At 47.8% G+C, this 20,312-nt stretch overlaps 3 protein-coding genes across 4 annotated transcripts; 1 reads left to right on the top strand and 2 right to left on the bottom strand.

Moving 5' to 3' along the window:
* Positions 1–19: 19 nt before the first annotated feature.
* On the bottom strand, positions 20–6,794 carry LOC114785491 (mucin-2-like). Its single transcript, XM_028971768.1, has 8 exons — positions 6,637–6,794; positions 6,515–6,562; positions 3,503–6,203; positions 3,349–3,422; positions 1,056–1,147; positions 421–569; positions 170–329; positions 20–53 (listed from the first exon to the last, which is right to left on the bottom strand). Exons 3-8 carry the CDS (start codon positions 4,041–4,043, stop codon positions 20–22), a joined length of 1,050 nt encoding a protein of 349 aa, XP_028827601.1. The 5' UTR covers positions 4,044–6,203; positions 6,515–6,562; positions 6,637–6,794.
* A 120-nt stretch (positions 6,795–6,914) lies between these two features.
* Positions 6,915–11,011, top strand: LOC114785780 (zinc finger protein 239-like). Of its 2 annotated transcripts, none has more exons than XM_028972364.1 (3): positions 6,915–7,886; positions 8,311–8,507; positions 9,733–11,011. In XM_028972364.1, exons 2-3 carry the CDS (start codon positions 8,351–8,353, stop codon positions 10,737–10,739), a joined length of 1,164 nt encoding a protein of 387 aa, XP_028828197.1. In that variant the 5' UTR covers positions 6,915–7,886; positions 8,311–8,350; the 3' UTR covers positions 10,740–11,011. The 2 variants fall into 2 exon arrangements, with proteins under 2 accessions (XP_028828197.1, XP_028828196.1); XM_028972363.1 differs by having other exon boundaries at positions 8,239–8,507.
* Positions 11,012–14,361: 3,350 nt separating this feature from the next.
* LOC114785490 (voltage-dependent calcium channel gamma-8 subunit-like) lies at positions 14,362–16,524 on the bottom strand. The gene is made up of 2 exons (XM_028971767.1): positions 15,743–16,524; positions 14,362–14,966 (listed from the first exon to the last, which is right to left on the bottom strand). Exons 1-2 carry the CDS (start codon positions 16,146–16,148, stop codon positions 14,362–14,364), a joined length of 1,011 nt encoding a protein of 336 aa, XP_028827600.1. The 5' UTR covers positions 16,149–16,524.
* Positions 16,525–20,312: the final 3,788 nt, after the last annotated feature.

The raw sequence follows: 20,312 nt of genomic DNA, 5'->3' as shown, positions 1-20,312 counted from the left end.
AAAAGGAACCAAATCCCAGCTACTGAATATAGAGGCTGATTTTCCTCCAGATGCTGGAAATGATAAACAGCATCATTTAATATCAGTTCAATTTCTTCTGCCGTTCCCCGCCACCAATGTCCAAGAATACGAGATGAACCGCTGGAAGCAGAATTCTACCGCGACTGACCGGCAGGCCGGCTGCACGCCGCGACGGTGCACACAGATGCCGAGGTTGTGGCAGAACCCCGAGTGGCAGCGTGAGCGGCAGGTGGCGTTGGTCCCGGCGCTCAGGCAGTCAAACCCGTCCTCACACCCCACCAACCAGCCACACACCCCCACCTGTGGGCCTGAGGAGAGAAAGCACGGTCCACCACGTCAGGCTCGTCGGAACGTCCGCAGAACGTTCATAACAGAAGACGACAGTGTGGAGGCACTCACCTCCCACGGTGATGTTCTGTACTCTCCTTCCATTGACATAAAGACTTTTGTGGCTTAGCCCCGCCTCTTTTAGAAGAGACTCCGCCCCCCTCAGCCAGGACAGAGCTGCATGTGTCTGAAACTGAGCGACCACCTGCAGAGCACAACCACTAGTTCTCGCACACACACACACACACACACACACACACACACACACACACTAATTAGGTTTGATTAAAAATACAACACAGACTTGTGCATAGTTTAAATGTAGTGTGTATAGTGGTTTTGTGTACATTTTGTTGTTGGTAGTGGGCGTGGCCACGTTCGCGATTAAGTGTAGAGAAGGGAGAGAAAAGCAGGAGATGGACGCTGTGCTACACCTGGGCATGTTACGTCAGAAGTAGGAGTGTGAGGTCTGTTAATGCAAGTAGGCTCCTCCCCCTTTTAAAAACTTGCTTTATAAAAACAGTATTAAAGTTCTTTTTCGGGGACGGTACGTAGTTCCTCCAACATATGAGCAACATATCCCTTCTGCTTCTATCTGGGTATATTGTATAAATACAAAGACATTGTTGAGCAGACCCTCCATGCTCCACATCTTACTATTTATGTACTAAATGTCTGTGTAAATTTGTGTGTGCTCAACCATCTACCTGCTCCAGGTCACATGGTGACTCTCATATCCTGCTACCTTGTGGAGGAACGGCTCCAGCTGCAGGACAGAAGAAGTTCTCAAAGGTCTGATCTGCAGGGCATTATAAAAGTATACATGCTGTTGGTGAGTAGTGTGTACAGTACAGGCCAAAAGTGTGGAGACACCTTCTCAGGGTTAAGTGTCTTGCTCAGGGACACAATGGTAGTAAGTGGGATTCGAACCCAGGTCTTCTGGTTCATAGGCGAGTGTGTTACCCACTAGGCTACTACCACCCTATGAAAACTACTACCAAAACTATGAATGAACACATGTGGAGTTCTGTACTTAACAAAAAGTGGAGACCTGACCTCCACAGTCACCGGACCTGAACCCAATCCAGATGGTTTGGGGTGAGCTGGACCAACAAGTGCTAAAAACCTCTGGGAACTCCTTCAAGACTGTTGGAGAAGCATTTCAGGTGACGACCTCTTGAAGCTCATCGAGAGAATGCCAAGAGTGTGCAAAGCAGGAATCAGAGCAAAGAAACTAGAATATGTTTTCACTTATTTCACCTTTTTTTGTTAAGTACAGAACTCCACATGTGTTCATTCATAGTTTTGATGCCTTCAGTGAGAATCTACCAACGTAAATGGTCATGAAGACAAAGAAAACACGTTGAATGAGAAGGTGTCCTAGAAGGAGTTATAGTGGAGTTATAGTGGAGTTAGAGTGGAGTTAGAGTGGAGTTATGGTGGAGTTAGAGTGGAGTTATAGTGTAGTTAGAGTGGAGTTAGAGTGGAGTTATGGTGGAGTTATAGTGGAGTTAGAGTGGAATTATAGTGGAGTTAGAGTGGAGTTATAGTGGAGTTAGAGTGGAGTTAGAGTAGAGTTATAGTGCAGTTATAGTGGAGTTAGAGTGGAGTTATAGTGGAGTTATAGTGCCGTTATAGTGGAGTTAGAGTGGAGTTAGAGTGGAGTTAGATTGGAGTTATAGTGGAGTTAGAGTGGAGTTAGATTGGAGTTATAGTGGAGTTAGAGTGGAGTTATGGTGGAGTTATAGTCGAGTTATAGTGGAGTTATGGTGGAGTTAGAGTGGAGTTATAGTGGACTTAGAGTGGAGTTATAGTGGAGTTATAGTGGAGTTATGGTGGAGTTATAGTGGAGTTAGAGTGGAGTTATAGTGGAGTTAGAGTGGAGTTAGAGTGGAGTTATAGTGGAGTTATAGTGGCGTTATAGTTGAGTTAGAGTGGAGTTAGAGTGGAGTTATAGTGGCGTTATAGTGGAGTTAGAGTGGAGTTATAGTGGCGTTATAGTGGAGTTAGGGTGGAGTTAGAGTGGAGTTAGAGTGGAGTTAGAGTGGAGTTAGATTGGAGTTAGAGTGGAGTTATAGTGTAGTTATAGTGGCGTTATAGTGGAGTTAGAGTGGAGTTAGAGTGGAGTTATAGTGGAGTTATAGTGGCGTTATAGTGGAGTTAGAGTGGAGTTATAGTGGAGTTATAGTGGCGTTATAGTGGAGTTAGAGTGGAGTTATAGTGGAGTTATAGTGGAGTTAGAGTGGAGTTATAGTGGAGTTATAGTGCCGTTATAGTGGAGTTAGAGTGGAGTTAGAGTGGCGTTAGAGTGGAGTTATAGTGGCGTTATAGTGGAGTTAGAGTGGAGTTATAGTGGAGTTATAGTGGAGTTAGAGTGGAGTTATAGTGGCGTTATAGTGGCGTTATAGTGTAGTTATAGTGGCGTTATAGTGGAGTTAGAGTGGAGTTAGAGTGGAGTTATAGTGGAGTTATAGTGGCGTTATAGTCGAGTTAGAGTGGAGTTATAGTGGAGTTATAGTGGCGTTATAGTGGCGTTAGAGTGGAGTTAGAGTGGAGTTATAGTGGAGTTAGAGTGGAGTTATGGTGGAGTTATGGTGGAGTTATAGTGGTGTTATAGTGGAGTTAGAGTGGAGTTATAGTGGAGTTATAGTGGAGTTAGAGTGGAGTTAGAGTGGAGTTAGAGTGGAGTTATGGTGGAGTTATAGTGGCGTTATAGTGGAGTTAGAGTGGAGTTATAGTGGAGTTATAGTGGAGTTAGAGTGGAGTTAGAGTGGAGTTATGGTGGAGTTATAGTGGAGTTATAGTGCCGTTATAGTGGAGTTAGAGTGGAGTTATAGTGGCGTTATAGTGGAGTTAGAGTGGAGTTAGAGTGGAGTTAGAGTGGAGTTATGGTGGAGTTATAGTGGAGTTAGAGTGGAGTTAGAGTGGAGTTAGAGTGGAGTTATGGTGGAGTTATAGTGGAGTTAGAGTGGAGTTAGAGTGGAGTTAGAGTGGAGTTACCCATGCTGTTGACTCCTCTGCCACTTTACAATTTGGCTCCATCAGTATCTGCAGGAGGAGCTGAAATGTCGGTTCTGCAAAAATGTTCTTGTCATTATTATTATTGATATTATTGTTGTTGTTGATGATTATGATGATGATGATATTTGTTTACCTTTTACCACAACTGGTTGGTCCTCCACTACGAAGACCCGCCCCCTCTGTGCCCAGTCAGGTGCAGTGTTGATCTGCGTTGTGTCTATGAGTTGTGCAGTAGGAGTGTTTGTGTTTGTGTGTGGGTGGGACGGGACTGCGGCTGTGTGTGTTATGGGGTGGGACGGGACTGCGGCTGTGTGTGTTACGGGGTGGGACGGGACTACGGCTGTGTGTATTATGGGGTGGGACGGGACTGCGGCTGTGTGTGTTACAGGGTGGGACGGGACTGCGGGTGTGTGTGTTACGGGGTGGGACGGGACGGCGGCTGTGTGTGTTACAGGGTGGGACGGGACTGCGGGTGTGTGTGTTACAGGGTGGGACGGGACGGCGGTTGTGTGTGTTACAGGGTGGGACGGGACTGCGGGTGTGTGTGTTACGGGGTGGGACGGGACGGCGGCTGTGTGTGTTACAGGGTGGGACGGGACTGCGGGTGTGTGTGTTACAGGGTGGGACGGGACGGCGGCTGTGTGTGTTACGGGGTGGATTGGAACACTTTTCATGCTGCTGTGCTCTGATTGGTCAACAGATGTGTGGGTGGAGTCAGTGCAGTGAGGGCTTCTGACTGTTTGTGTTTGTGGTGATCCGGCACATAGTGTGCAGATGTTAGGATGAAGGTGGTCATAATGTGTGGTTTCTACGGTAACGCCCTCATGCGTGGGGTCAGAGTGAGAGAGTCCCGGGGACGGTGAAGTGACAGAACCCCAAATTGAAGGCGTGGCAGTGGGAGGAGCTGAGTTCACTGTGCTTCTGGGTAGAGGCTCTGTCAGGCTGACTGTGTCTTGGGTTTCCAGTGTGTGTGGTGTGTGTTCTGAGTTTTGTATTTCGGGTTCTACTTTCAGTGTGTGTGTTTACAGCATGTTTGTTCTGTGGTGAGTGTAGTCTCGTTGTGTGTGTATTATGTGTGCAGCCTGTTGGTTGTCCAGTTGTGTTTATTGTGCTCCTTGAGTGTGTGGGAGTTTTATGAGTTTGACTGGTGGAAAAGTTGTGTGTTGTGGGCGTGTTCAGGTGTGTCTTTATTGGGCTCTGTAGGTGTGTGCTGGGAATATTCATGTCTATGCTGTGTGGAGGTTGGGTGATGTGTGTGAGTGAGTGGTTGGTGGAGGGAGTAGCGAATAGAGAAGTTTGATTAGTCAAATCTGATTGGATTATTTGGTTCTTTCTGTCTGGTCTGATGGTTTGATTATTCATGCCTGATCTGACAGTTCGATTAGTTCTGTCAGGTTGGATCGTTTGATTTGTTGTGTCTGGTCTGGTGGTTTGATTGGTCATGCCTGATCTGACAGTTTGGTTAGTAAAATCTGATTGGATTATTTGATGAGTCGTGTCTGGTATGATGGTCTTGTTAGTCGTGTCTGGTCTGGTGGTTTGATTGGTCATGCCTGATCTGACAGTTTGGTTAGTAAAATCTGATTGGATTATTTGATGAGTCGTGTCTGGTATGATGGTCTTGTTAGTCGTGTCTGGTCTGGTGGTTTGATTAGTCAAGTCTGATTGGATTAATTGCTTAGTTGAGTCTGGTTTTATAGTTTGATTAGTCAAGTCTGATTGGATTATTTGATAAATCGTGTCTGGTATGATGGTCTTGTTAGTCGTGTCTGGTCTGGTGGTTTGATTAGTCATGCCTGATCTGACAGTTCGATTAGTTCTGTCAGGTTGGATCGTTTGATTTGTTGTGTCTGGTCTCATGGTTTGGTCAGTCAACTCTGATTGGATTATTTGATTTGTTGTGTCTGGTCTGGTGGTTTGATTAGTCAAGTCTGACTGGATTAATTGATTAGTTGAGTCTGGTTTGATAGTTTGATTAGTCAAGTCTGATTGGATTATTTGATGAGTCGTGTCTGGTATGATGGTCTTGTTAGTCGTGTCTGGTCTGGTGGTTTGATTAGTCAAGTCTGATTGGATTATTTGATGAGTCGTGTCTGGTATGATGGTCTTGTTAGTCGTGTCTGGTCTGGTGGTTTGGTCAGTCAAATCTGATTGGATTAATTGATTAGTTGTATCTCTTCTGACAGTTCGTTTAGTCGAGTCAGATTGTAGCACCTGATTCGTTGTGTCTGGTGTGATGGTTTGATGAGTCGGGTCTGGTTTGATGGTTTGGTTAGTCGAGTCTGGAGGAATTGTTTGATTATGTGTGTCTTTTCTGATGCTTTGACTAGTCGAGTCAGATTTCTGGGTCCAGTCTGACCCGGTGACCTCAGTGAGGTCCTGGTTGATCCTGGTCACTGTGTCAGTGCTGCTGTAATCTGCAGCTGGTGTGGGTTTGGTTGTGTCTGTTCTTGAACTGTTGTTGTGCGTGTGGGTCCTGGTCATGAAAAGTGAGGTTGTGACCTTGGAATTCTGTTGAGCTGTCGCCATGGTAACCTCTGGCCTGTGATGGTGCCGGGCTGTGTGTGTTGGTACATAGTTCTCTGCGTGTGTGTGTGTGGTGGAAAGTGGGACGTGAGTGTTGGAGTTCGAGTGAAGTTTAGTGACGGCTGGAGTGGGTGTGGTCCAGGGACCTGATGTTTGTGATTGGTGGATCAGAGCAGGGCCGGTGTTGGTGTGTGTGGCAGTGTGAGCGTGAGACAGTGTTTGTTCTGTGTGTGTCAGTGAGTGTGTTAACTCGTCGCCAGACGTTTCCGCTCCATTGTGTGTGTTTTCCTGAGGAAGGGATGGGTTCTCTTTATCACACACACACACACACACCACACACACACGCACGCACACACAACACACACACACACACACACACGCACACACACACACAGATCAGAATAATAAATCTGGTTTGTGCTAACAGATTTGGCAAGACACGGTGGATCTAAATCTACATAAATCCCATTTTGCTGTCTTTTTACATTTGAGTATTTCCATTTTGAAAAGCCAGATCAGATCTCAGTTTCACCGCCACCTTCCTGAAGAGCATGAAGATATTTGTAAAGCCGCGTTTCCTGGACGTCTGGAGAAATGAAGTTAATCCCAGGTACGCTACCTGGGCCGGAGACGCTCCTCTGGGGACCGGACTCGGCCGCTACGCCGCCTGGAAGGGGAACTTGGCCGTCATGGCAGTTTTATCTGCATATCCTGCAGCAGCGTGGGGGAAAAGTACTGTACCTGCCAGCAGCCCGAGCAGGAGAAGCAGGATGGCGACGGGCATCTTCTGGATCCAGACATTCCAGTGCGTGTCGGGAGACGCGAATACGTCCTGCAGGGTCCAGCTGTCACTGCTCTTGTCTCACGCCGCTGCCTATAACCTCCAACACAGAAAATACGGCAAGAGAAGACAAGTTTGAAAGGTCCACCGTGCAGGGGGCGGGACTGGGGAGGATTCCTGGAATCTGATTGGCCACGAAAGTCACTAAATCCACCTCAGGGTCCCGTGGCTCCAATATTTCTCACCTTCACCTGTCTGGTGCTTCACGGCCTTTTTCACGACCGTCAGAACCTATCTTTCTATATTTCTACATCTATATTTTCATTAACATACTTCTTTCTTTCTGAGTAATGGGGTCTGTCCTGATAAATAAGTACAGTGTGTTTCATTTTGGATCTTTCATTGGGTTAAAACAGTTTTATTTTTAATTTATTATTAATATTTAATGTGAATTGTGAATGCCTTAATGAATATATTTTACATTTACTCAGGTTGGCATACAGCAGGTATGAACGATCAGATAAAAGAACAGTGACATTGCAGCACATCTACTCATTCAGGAGTTTCTTTCTTTTTTTTACTGTTTTTTATTCTCTTTACGTCTTAATGTAATGAACTGAAATCTGACACCGTCAAAAAGTCGAAGTCAACTTTACTGTCATCATACAGTCCAGAAAAGAGAAAGACGAGAGGACACGGCTCCCGTTACAGGACATGGAGTAGCCATGAATCTAAAAGAAAGCAGAATTACGCTGCATCTCTTATTGTTTGGCCCATACCTGCATCTATTACATATTCATTTTGCATTAAGTGTATTTTTATTCTTGCATTTTGCACGGGTGGGCAGACTAGTTAGTTCATTACTAGAATAAGAACTTCTGAAGTGAAAGCCTGGCAGCTTGAAGCCAGGAGGTCACTTTTTTAACCCTAAATTTCTGTTCTGCATCGTGGCCGCTAGGGGCGCCGTTCGGCTGCCTGCGTTTGTGTTACCAGGGAAACGATGCGTTGCCGGTGACGTCACTTCCTCCTGCAGGTCGCGGTTCGCCGGTGACGTCACTTCCTCCTGCAGTTCGCGGCTCGCCAGTGACGTCACTTCCTCCTGCAGTTCGCGGCTTAGTGTTTTCCTCTCCGAACGGATTTCTGTAAAGTTGTCGTGAGGAGAATGTTTGCATCTGAATAAAAAGCATAAAGTGCTGCGATGTCGCTTCCGGTGAGTTTGTCTCCAATTCCTCTTCATGTTATTGTGACCTTAACGCTACTTTCTTCTGACATTAATATTATGATGATCTTCTTATGGAGCGATTGAGAATGTTTAGCCGATATATGAACTTGGTGGCTGGTAGTAGTCTAGTGGGTAACACACCAGAAGACCCAGGTTCGAACCCCACTTACCATTGTGTCCCTGAGTAGGACACTTTACCATGAGTGTCTCCAGGGGGGGACTGTCCCTGTAACTACTGATTGTAAGTCGCTCTGGATAAGGGGCGTCTGGTAAATGCTGGAAATGTAAATGATTTATCATTTACATTTTTATGGACTGTGTTGTATGATCTGTCTAACAGGTGCACTGAAGAACCTGGTGTCTTCATCAGAAAGATCATATCATGGACTGTGTTGTATGATCTGTCTAACAGCTGGACTGAAGAACCTGGTGGTGAATAACTGGGTCTCGAGATGGATCCCAGTCTGTCTCTGTTATGTACTGATGAGCAGAACACCCCTCACGTTCCTCTGAAGGTTTTATCTGTTGTTCTTACACGCCTTGACTGTGCTAGAATGGAGGAACCAACAGCAGATGATGAGGACAGCTTGGATGATGCAGAATGTTCTGGTGAGTAGAGTGCGGTTTCGTAAAGTCTACATGGCCGCACCCAAAAAGATGTAGACCACTAAGCAGAATAAATATATAGGTGGTGTAAATAAAGGGAAATATGGTTGGGAACCTAAAGATATAAATAGTTAGAAATTACTTGAATCAAATTGTCATTACGATATATTAGTCCAAACTTTTACAACCAATTTACGTCCAGATCACTTCACTTTCACTCGATGCCACTTGTATTCACTTATATTCATGATGTGACTACAGTATCGGAAATGTCCAACTCGATACTGATACTGGGGATGGTACCCGGGGGGGGTGGAAAATATCGGCGTGGAGAATGCGGGATGCGTTTTCCCCAGTCGTCGCATCCTAAAAGTAACCAGAGGATGCAACAACATTGTAGTCCACCAGGTGGTGCTATCGACCGTTTTCTCCAGCGAGGGACTGAAAATGACGGTCCGGCATGGCAGGCAGTGAAAGTAGAAAAAATGACAGACCGAACACAGCATCTTGTATTTCAGCCCTGTTTCCCTGAGCGGGACACTTAACCCTGAGTGTCTCCGGGGGGGGACTGTCCCTGTAACTACTGGTTGTAAGGCCCCCTAAATACGGGCGTCTGGATATAATGGTATCGTATTGTGTATCCTTGCTAATAAACACCCCAAATGGTACTCGGGATTATTCTCAATATTACTTGGGTGAAAAAACAAATACAGGAAGTAAAGAATATTTTCGTATAATTAAAAAGTCAGAACACCAAATGAATAAATAAATGGATACAAATTAATAAATAAGCAAACAAATAAATGAACAAAAAAGTATTTTTTGAGCCGCATTCACGTCGCAGAAGAGAGCTGTTACTCCCGACAGAATCCGACCCAACAAGTACCCACCCCCCGCCTTTTAAAAAGCCCGGCTTTACTCGGCACTTTTTAAAATAACATTTAATAAAACGAATTTACAAGCACCGAATCACAAGTGAAAAAAGTGCGAACCCGACCCGAATGAAAAATGTCAGCCGGGGTTGGAGCTGCCCTCAGCGAAGCCTGTTGGAAATGGCTGTAGTCTCCCAGTGAACCCGGCAGATCAGAAACTGGATTTATTTATCGATATCGGTGATAATTGGTACCGAAGTCAATGCTACATTTTAGTATAAATTAATTTCTGAGAATGTTTTTGACAACCGTACAAGAATATCAGTAAAACGTGTGTATATTTTTTATCGTTCCAGAATATTTAATATCCTTGCAAGAGAAATCTGAAGAGAAGCTTCCCCAGTTCCTTAAAACCCATTCTGGATGTTGTGGAGAAAAACCCTGTTTACAGTGTGACATGAGGTTTTTACGGCCATCAGACCTGAAAACTCACCTGCGGTCCCACACTGGAGAGAAGCCCCACCAGGGTGTGGAGTGTGGGATAAAGTTCTCACAAGCTTCAGACCTGAAAACTCACCAGAGGACCCACACTGGAGAGAAGCCCCACCAGTGTGTGGAGTGTGGGATAAAGTTCTCACAAGCTTCAGACCTGAAAACTCACCAGAGGACCCACACTGGAGAGAAGCCCCACCAGTGTGTGGAGTGTGGGATGCGGTTTTCACATGCTTCCAACTTTAAAACACACCGAAGAAGACACACTGGAGAGAAGCCCTACCGTTGTGTAGAGTGTGGGACACACTTTTCACGACCGTCCATCCTTAAAACACACCAGAGGACACACACTGGAGAGCGTCCCTATGGGTGTGAACGGTGCGGGATGAGCTTTTCACAAGCGTCAGCCCTTAAAGGACACCAGAGGACCCATACTGGAGAGAAGCCCCACACGTGTGCCGAGTGCGGCGTGAGCTTCTCACTACCGACGAACCTCAGAAGACACCAGAGGATGCATACAGGAGAGAAGCCCTATCGGTGTGTACAATGCGGGGCAAGTTTTTCCCAGTCGTCGCACCTTAAAAGTCACCAGAGGATGCACACTGGAGAGAAGCCCTATCGGTGTTTACTGTGCGGCATGAGTTTCACCCAAGCGGCAACTCTCACAACTCACCAGAGGACCCACGCCGAGCAGAAGCCCTACAGGTGTGAACAGTGTGGAATGCCCTTTTCACGAGTGGCGAACCTTAAAACACACCAGAAACGGCACGCTGGAGAAAAGCCATATATCTGCCGCATTTGTTCGAAATGTTTTACAACCTCGAGAGAACACAACCGACATCAAGCCGTACATTCTGAACACAAGTCCTGAAGGGACTTAGTTTAGTTACGGTTTAGATTTCAGAGAGGCTGGACAGAGGCTTTTCTGGTTATATGACAGGATATATACACACACAAGGTTTTAAAGTCAGATTCACGTGTATTTAGCATCTATTGCACTTCTATGTGTGTCTAGAGAAAGCCTTGTGATGCACAATGACCACCTAACAATCATGTAGTTCATGATTGGATTTCGTTGGATTTAATGACTTCTTCAGTGATTTTTCAGGTTTTCTTTTGTTAATAAATCCGCAAAAATGTCAACAATTCTGTTTTTCTGTCAATGTGGGGTGCTGTGTGTACATTAATAATAAATCCTTTAAATAATTTTAGCAAATGGCTGAAATATAAGGGGGTCTGAATACTTCCCGTAACCGCTCTATCTGCTGTATTTGTTTGAAATGTTTTACAACCTTAAAAGAACTGAACAGAGGATGTGAGGAAAACATTTCGCCCAGGACCAATCTTCGGGTCCTCCGTTGATAATCAGGGGCAGCAGTGGATCTGGAGCCATGGGGTGCAAGGGAGAGGTGATGAAGGGTTTGAGACAGCTGATGTAGAAGACTGGATGGACACAGACGGAAGGTGGTAGCTGGAGGTAGTAGGTGACAGGAGTGAGGCTGCTGACGATCCAGAACAATCCAATAAACCGGGGGGACACCTTGTGTGATGGAGATGGAAGTCTTGTGAGGAGAGCCACACTCGCTGGCCCATTCGACGCAGGTGCCACCGGTTCTGCTGGTTGGTCGAGCAGCGAGTGGCAGCGAGAATCAGACCATGCCCGTCAATGGTCCTGGATCAATTGATCCACTATGGTCAGAATGAGACCCTTGGCGTCCATCAGGCAAGGGTCCAAAGTGAGGTGGGTCCAAGGGGACCAGTCGTTGGTGAAGTGGACTTTTTGGCTTTGGCGCACACATCACAGGCATCCATGTAGGACCGGATGTCCCTGGTCATGGAGGGCACCAGAATGCCAGTGGATGAAGAACTGGTCTGTTGTAATGGTCTGCTGTCGGACGGAATGCCCAGCGAGGGTAGAGGAGTAGCTCCATTTCAGGACGGCCATGTGCTGTGGGCATCTGCTTGGCCATGTGCAGGCATCCTGGTGGTGCATTGGCCGGTCCTGGGTCTGATGCCTAGGCATGTCTGGCCTGGGTCTCCAAGGACCACCAAAGGGGCCCACCAATGTGGCGAATGGGAGCGGGTCCAGATGGTCCAGAATGTGGCAGCCCATCTCATCTTCAATCAGCCAAATACACCCATGTTACACCTCTTCTTACCTCCCTCCACCGGCTCCTGGTAGCTGCTCGCATTGAGTTCAAATCCTTGATGCTGCCTACAGGGCTGTAAATGGAACTGCGCCCTCCTACATCAACACAATACTACCTAGCTACACTCCTGCACAGAAGCTACAATACTACCTCCTACATCAACACAATACTACCTAGCTACACTCCTGCACAGAAGCTACAATACTACCTCCTACATCAACACAATACTACCTAGCTACACTCCTGCACAGAAGCTACAATACTACCTCCTACATCAACACACTACTACCTAGCTACACTCCTGCACAGAAGCTACAATACTACCTCCTACATCAACACACTACTACCTAGCTACACCCCTGCACGCTCTCTCAGATCTGCAAACGAAAGGAGACTAAAAATTCCTTCTTCACGGGGTCTCCGATTCCAATCATCTCTGTTCTCCGTTATTGTCCCTGGCTGGTGGAACAACCTGCCCTCCTCCACACGACTAGCCGAGACTATCACCACTTTTAAGAAGCAGTTGAAAACCCACTTATTCAAAAAGTATTTCAGACAAATCTAACACTTACACACGCACATGCGTACACACTGCACAAAAAAAAACACACCACTGCCCTCGGAGGGTGTCTCAAGGTCACCACTCTGTGGTGCAATGGATAGCGCATTAGGCTTCTAGACATTCAAAGGTTGTGGGTTCGAGTCCCACCAGAGTCACTTTTATTTGGCGGGGCAGTGGTGGCCTAGAAGTTAAGGAAGCGGCCTCATAATCAGAAGGTTGCCGGTTCGAATCCCGATCTGCCAAGGTTCCACTGAGCAAAGGCACCATCCCCACACACTGTCATGGCTGCCCACTGCTCACTCAGGGTGATGGGTTAAATGCAGAGGACAAATTTCACTGTGTGCATCGTGTGCTGTGCTGCGCTGCTGTGTATCACGTGACAATCATTTCACTTCACACTTCAATGACTACTGTCCTGTTGCACTTATACCCAGGACACCCTGCAAGTCGCTTATCGTCCGATGCCATCACCACCTAACCCTCACCAATAGGGACACATACGCACGAATGCTGTTCATAGACTTCAGTTCAGCATTAAACACCATCATTCCACCTGGTCGAGATGCTGGGCCTGAACACCTAACTCTGCAACTGCATCTTGGACCCCAGACATTGTGGCCAGTGGTGGCCTAGTGTGTAAGGAAGGAGACCCACAATCAGAAGGTTGTGGGTTCGAATCCCAATGCCAGATGCCACTGAGCAAAGCACCGTCCCCACACTCTGCCTGTCATGGCTGCCCACTGCTCATTACAGATAATGGTTAAAACACATTTCATTGTGTGCACCGTGTGCTGTGCTGCAGTGTATCACTGGAACCTGGTGCTATGTGAAGTGATTGTCACTGCAGCACGAAATCCTCTGCTTTTAACCATCACCCTGAGTGAGCAGTGGGCACCATGACAGGCGCCCAGGGAGCAGTGTGTGGGGACGGTACTTTGCTCAGTGGCGCCTTGCTGGATCGGGATTTGAACCGGCAACCTTCTGATTACGGGGCCGCTTACATTTGTTCACATTAAATCTGTATCAGTGATCACTCCTACTTTTGGTGAACAGAGCAGTTGATGTCAGTGTCACATATGAAAATTAAGAAGGAAGATGTGAGTAGAACTGAACCCTGGGGTTCCCCAGTATGGACACATTTTTGAATAATAGTCGCTGCTGATCATGTCAGTTGTTGTTTTGTGGGTGTGGTGTTCTGATATCCATTACCCTATTCGGTCTGGGGAAAGGATCTACATGGTGCATGCACGTATGGACAGGTCTCATTACCATTACCTCATAACACTATTTGACAACATTGTTTAAGCAGCTTTATTTTCAGGAGTGCTGGAAACCAGCCCCTGGAGACACATGTGACAGTTTATTTCTTGGTGTCGGCCCCAAGCCCGGCTAGAAACGTGTGAGAAATGCCATGTGTGGTGTGAGACTTGAGAGCCCTGTTTTCAGGTACAGTGCAGGTAAATAGAATTTTACATTTTACTTAAGTAAATTCACTGCAGTAAGCGGGACCTCTTGGACCACTAACACAACCACCGTAATGAAGAAAGCCCAGCAGCTCCTTCATTTCCTGAGGGTCCGACCTGCTGGTGTCCTTCTATCAAGCTACAATCAAAAGTGTACTGGTGTACGGCTTTATACTGTCCGTACTTGTACTCTTGTACTGTGTTTGTATGTCTTGCACTTTTCTTGAACCTGTGTAGACTTTCTAACAAGTCTCATTGTCCAGGCAACTGTACAATGACAATAAGAGGTCTTGAGTGATGTGTTCCGGTTCTACCGTCTCACACCGGCGTCGTTCTCCGCGTGGCCAGGGGCGTGAGCGCGTGCTCGTCGGCGGAGGTCAGATTGCACGGCGGCGGTTTGTTCGGGTCTGCCGGCTCGTCCTCGACGCTCGCGCTGCTCTGCATGCGTGCCAGGGGTCGCGGGAACGCCTCCCTGCACGCGCCCAGGTTCTGCGCATGCGAGAACGCCCCGTCCTGTGGCCACCGCGCATGCGCGGCGTAGGTGTAGCCACGGTTGAGTGCGTACAGCGGCAGCAGGTCGTTGGCCGGTGGTAGCGCCGGCCGCCACAGCGGTGTTGCCCTCGCGGCAGTGGAGCGAGGCCCGGCTGGGCCGCCGGCGGTACCGGGGAGCTGTAGCTTGACGAGCGGGCGCCGCTGCAGGGAGGAGGCGTGGTCTCGTGGTCGCGCACTAGCCGCCTGCACCCGCCGGTGCGTGTCGATGAAGAGGTGCACGGTCAGCACACCCACCGTTTCAGCCAGGATGAAGGACAGCGCGCCGCAGTAGAAGCTCCAGCCGTACCAGTGGCTGCGCTTCGACTCGCTCTGGTTCGGGTCGCCTGCGTTGGCTGAGATGTAAACGATGATGCCAATGATGTTGCTAAGGCCTATGATGAGGTTTCAAATGATGAATACTGAATACATACTGAATACATGCTGAATACAGGAATACTGAATACATGCTCCATATAAATACAGGAATACTGAATACATGCTCCAGCTGAATACAGGAATACTGAATACTTGCTCCAGCTGAATACAGGAATACTGAATACATGCTACAGCTAAATACAGGAATACTGAATACATGCTCCAGATAAATACAGGAATACTGAATACATGCTTCAGCTGAATACAGGAATACTGAATACTTGCTCCAGCTGAATACAGGAATACTGAATACTTGCTCCAGCTGAATACAGGAATACTGAATACTTGCTCCAGCTGAATACAGGAATACTGAATACATGCTTCAGCTGAATACAGGAATAATGAATACATGCTCCAGATAAATACAGGAATACTGAATACATGCTTCAGCTGAATACAGGAATACTGAATACTTGCTCCAGCTGAATACAGGAATACTGAATACATGCTCCAGATAAATACAGGAATACTGAATAATTGCTCCAGCTGAATACAGGAATACTGAATACATGCTCCAGCTGAATACAGGAATACTGAATACTTGCTCCAGCTGAATACAGGAATACTGAATACATGCTTCAGCTAAATACAAGAATACTGAATACATGCTCCAGCTGAATACAGGAATACTGAATACATGCTCCAGCTAAACACATGAATACTGAATACACGCTCCAGCTGAATACAGGAATACTGAGTACATGCAGCTAGAGTGAAAGGAAACAATACCCACCGGCCGAGACAAACAGGATTCCCGCGCTCAGGATGACGTTGTGGCGGCTCTTGTAGAACTCGCTGGCGGCCACGCAGACCCCGCCCCCGAACAGCAGGCCCACGCTGAGAATGGGGAAGAGGCTGGAGGCACGCACAGCCCCTGTGGTACAGTACATCTTTACAATCGTCTCCAGAGTGACACTGTGTGTGGGGGGGTGTGTGTACTTACTCAACAAGTATTCCGCTGCATCCTGTTCGTAATCGGCGTCTTCGAGGAAGTGGTCGATTTCCTTACAGACTCCTGTAAAAACACCTGAATAGGACATGAAAACTCTGAAATCTTCTCCTGCTCGTAAATGATGATGAACTGTCCGTGACCCAAAAATCAAGTCGCGGTGCTGAACTGGCTGCATCTCAGCCCTCATAACTCAGCATCTAGATCTGGCCTGTAACTCAGCACAGTGTGGATTTATCGCTGCTCTGCATGGCCAGAGGTCATCGGTTGTATTGATCCTCCCGAGTTCAGTGTTAGGTCCCCTCATGGTTGAGTGTGTGTGTGTGTGTGTGTGTGTGTATACACCGTAAAAAAACAGTGTAATTTTAACTCCATCTCAGAAAACATTTGGTCCCACTCAAAAGTAAAGTAAAATGTAAAATGGCCAATGTTGAGTTAATTCTTAGGTTTATTCACACTTTCAGAATAATCTGACTATTTTTTATATAAAAAAATGGAAGTGATTGTCAGCAGAAGAGCACACGGTGCACACAGTGAAATTTATCCTCTGCATTTAATGACAGGCGCCCGGGGAGCAGTGTGTGGGGACGGTACTTTGCTCAGTGCCACCTCAGTGGCACCTTGGCGGATCGGGAATTGAACTGGCAACCTTCTGATTACGGGGCCACTTCCTTAACCGCTAGGCCACCACTGGCCTGAATTACTCATTATAGTTTAATAATAAATGTGTAATGATGTATCTTTTTTTTTTTACATATTCATCGTCTGATGCTATTTTGGTAAATGCATCTAATCAAATCTTCATTATGTAGCATGTAGCTACTCGACAATATCGTGACACGTACAGGGAAATGTCCTTGCTTGTGGTGTTGGAAGGACGGGTCAGGAGACTTGGTCGGGTGAAGTCCATTTTTATTTAAAACTCACAGACACTGAGAAACCTAGAGCAGCCCAGATAACCCACCCCATCTTCTGCCTAACGGTGGGTAAATTCTAGCCAACGCCCCTACTGAACTAGGCGTGCAATGCATGCTGGTCCTACTCCACACCGTGTGGAGTTGAATCTTCACCGCCTGACTGTAGAACTTTGCGCTGGCTTTGAGCTCTGCTGTTAGGAGTTGGTTTACGCCTCGTACAGTTGAAAATACTCTATCCAGGTGTGTTCCTACAAAGCCAAGGAAGATCTCTCATCAGATCTCTCGCTCTTCACCTCCATCTCTCCGATCCTCCTGCACTACTCCACTGGTACCACCATCTCTCAAGATATCAGGAAATCATCCATCTGTCTCGGCTGCCTGGTGGTGGAATCAACTTCCACTAGATGTCCAAACAGCTGAGTCATTCAGGACCTTCAAGCGCCTTCCGGTTTAGAAAATATTTAAACTAAAAGAGCTCTTACGTAAAAATGGATTTTAATAAAACCTATTGGGTTCTGCGTTGTTATGCGAACGGTACCTACAGATCTGGTTCTAGTGAACCAAACAAGGGATTTCATTGATGGAATGTTAAAGCACCTACGTAAGTTGCTCTGGATAAGAACATCTGATCTCCATCTACAGCTGTGTTAAGGTCACATTCTCACTCTCTCATTCTGTCTCACAGACATTTATCCAGAGGGACTTCCAATCAGTAGTGACAGGGACAGTCCCCCCCTGGAGACACTCAGGGTTAAGTGTCCTGCTCAGGGACATGATGGTAGTAAGTGGGGTTTGAACCTGGAACTTTGTGCTCTAACTCACTAGGCTACTGCCACCCACACAGATAGGCTTTTAACAGCGTTTCTGGTTCATTACACCTTCCATTAGAACCCTGCTGCAGAAGCAATGTAGGTCAAAGCGAGAGTGACATGGTCCACGTGCTCTACACACTTCTCCACCTCCTTTACTTCTCCTAAACTATCTTTTCCTTCTCCTCAACTTTCTTTTCCTTCCCCTCAACCTTCTTTTCCATCTCAACCTTCTTCTCCTCCACCTTCTCCTCCACCTTCTCAACCTTCTCCACCACCTTTTCCTCCACCTTCTCCACCACCTTTTCCTCCACCTTCTCCACCACCTTCTCCACCACCTTTTCCTCCACCTTCTCCTCCACTCACCCTCCATGCAGCAGGTGCGCCACAGCCCGGAGTGGGTGAGCACCTCCTCGTTCTTGTGCTCGGTGTCGTTGTCTCCGGCGCTCTTGCTGCGACAGACCCCGCGCGCGTACAGCCAGTAGTCGGTCCCCGACCGCGATGGTCATCAGCTGAAGGCGGTGAAGGCCCCCGCCGTGGTCACCAGCATGCGGCCCCCGCGGTCGCAGGCGCGCATCCCTTCTCCCACCCAGCGCCGGCTGAGTGCGCTGTCCGGGCCGGAGAGGGGCGCGGTGTCCCCAGAGGCCCCGCCCCCGGCCCGGTCGATACGGCCGCACGTGACAGGGGACCCTCAGCAGGACACGTTGGGATGAAAGGACACACACACACGTTCCTCGGTAATATTCACTTTAAGGTGTTTGTACATATCATGAGCACAGAAACATGCGCCAGAACGCCGACCTTCAGCCCCTCCCGCCCCACTCCACGTGACCTCTGACCTGCTTCACTGCTTGTGTCTGTGTGGGACCCCCCATGTCTTGCATAGTCAACTGTGTTTGGGGGAGGAAGCCCTTAAAAAGCCCGCCCTCCATCTCCCCCACCGGAGTTCTGCATGGAGACCACATGACTACGCTACACACTTCTACTCGGAAGACTTTTCTCCACACACACACACACACACACACACCCCTCCAAAGCCGACCTACTCTCACACACACACACACACACACCCACACACACACACACCACACATCCAAAGCAGACCTGCTCACCACACACACACACACACACATCACAACACACACATCCAAAGTCAGACCTCTCTCAGCATCACACCACACACATCCAAGAGACCTGCGCACACACACACAGCTCCAAAGCAGACCTGCTCACACACACATACACACACAACACACACACACATACACACACACACACACACCTCCAAAGCCACACACACACACACACACACACATCCAAAGCAGTCCTGCTCTCGCACACACACACACCTCCAAAGCAGACCTGCTCACACACACACACCTCCAAAGCAGACCTGCTCACACACACACACACACACACACACACACACACCCACACCTCCAAAGCAGACCTGCTCACACACACACACACACACACACACACACACCTCCAAAGCAGACCTGCTCACACACACACACCTCAAAAGCAGACCTGCTCTCACACACACACACACACACACACCTCCAAAGCAGACCTGCTCTCACAACACACACACACACATCCAAAGCAGACCTGCTCTCACACACACACACACACACACACACATCCAAAGCCGACCTGCTCTCACACACACACACACACACACACACACCCCTCCAAAGCCGACCTGCTCTCACACACACACACACACATCCAAAGCAGACCTGCTCTCACACACACACACACACACACACACACACATCCAAAGCAGACCTGCTCACACACACATACACACACACACACCTCCAAAGCAGACCTGCTCTCACACACACACACACACACACACATCCAAAGCAGTCCTGCTCTCGCACACACACACACCTCCAAAGCAGACCTGCTCACACACACATACACACACACACACACACACACACATCCAAAGCAGTCCTGCTCTCGCACACACACACACCTCCAAAGCAGACCTGCTCACACACACACACCTCCAAAGCAGACCTGCTCACACACACACACACACACACACACACCCACACCTCCAAAGCAGTCCTGCTCTCGCACACACACACACCTCCAAAGCAAACCTGCTCTCACACACACACACACACACACACACACACACACACCTCCAAAGCAGACCTGCTCACACACACACACCTCAAAAGCAGACCTGCTCTCACACACACACACACACACACACACACACACACACACCTCCAAAGCAGACCTGCTCACACACACACACACACACTCACACACACCGGAATGAAGCACATCTTTATAAAACAGGTAGAAACGAGGACGTACGGATACTTCTACATGTAAATACAAATCTAGTAACCAAGATCTATGGCCGACGGTGGATGTGGATTGAAGGCTTCATGCTGGGACAGTAAGACAGAGCAGCATCTCATGGTCCCCAGAACATCTGCTTCATCAACCATGAAAAGGGAGAGGAGAGAATGCAGAGAAAGAGGTGAGAAGAAGGGGAGAAAGAAGAGAGAAGGAGGAGAGAAAGAGGAGAGAAGAAGGAGAGAAGAAGGAGAGAAAGGTGAGAAGGAGAGAAAGAGGAGCAGAGAAAGAGGAGAGAAGGAG

This window comes from Denticeps clupeoides, chromosome 3 (genome assembly GCF_900700375.1).
Source record: "Denticeps clupeoides chromosome 3, fDenClu1.1, whole genome shotgun sequence".
Classification (NCBI taxonomy): Eukaryota; Metazoa; Chordata; class Actinopteri; order Clupeiformes; family Denticipitidae; genus Denticeps; species Denticeps clupeoides.
This window is presented reverse-complemented; position numbering and strand designations above follow the sequence as displayed.

Coding starts and splice junctions, on each gene's coding strand:
- LOC114785491 (XM_028971768.1), bottom strand. CDS start 4,043: ATGAAAAGTGTTCCAATCCACCCCGTAACACACACAGCCGCCGTCCCG. Junction 3,423..3,502: donor CCAACCAGTTGTGGTAAAAG/GTAAACAAATAT, acceptor ACATTTTTGCAG/AACCGACATTTCAGCTCCTC. Junction 1,148..3,348: donor CAGAGGAGTCAACAGCATGG/GTAACTCCACTC, acceptor AATGCCCTGCAG/ATCAGACCTTTGAGAACTTC.
- LOC114785490 (XM_028971767.1), bottom strand. CDS start 16,148: ATGAGGGCTGAGATGCAGCCAGTTCAGCACCGCGACTTGATTTTTGGG. Junction 14,967..15,742: donor AATCCTGTTTGTCTCGGCCG/GTGGGTATTGTT, acceptor ACCTCATCATAG/GCCTTAGCAACATCATTGGC.
- LOC114785780 (XM_028972364.1), top strand. CDS start 8,351: ATGGATCCCAGTCTGTCTCTGTTATGTACTGATGAGCAGAACACCCCT. Junction 8,508..9,732: donor GGATGATGCAGAATGTTCTG/GTGAGTAGAGTG, acceptor TTATCGTTCCAG/AATATTTAATATCCTTGCAA.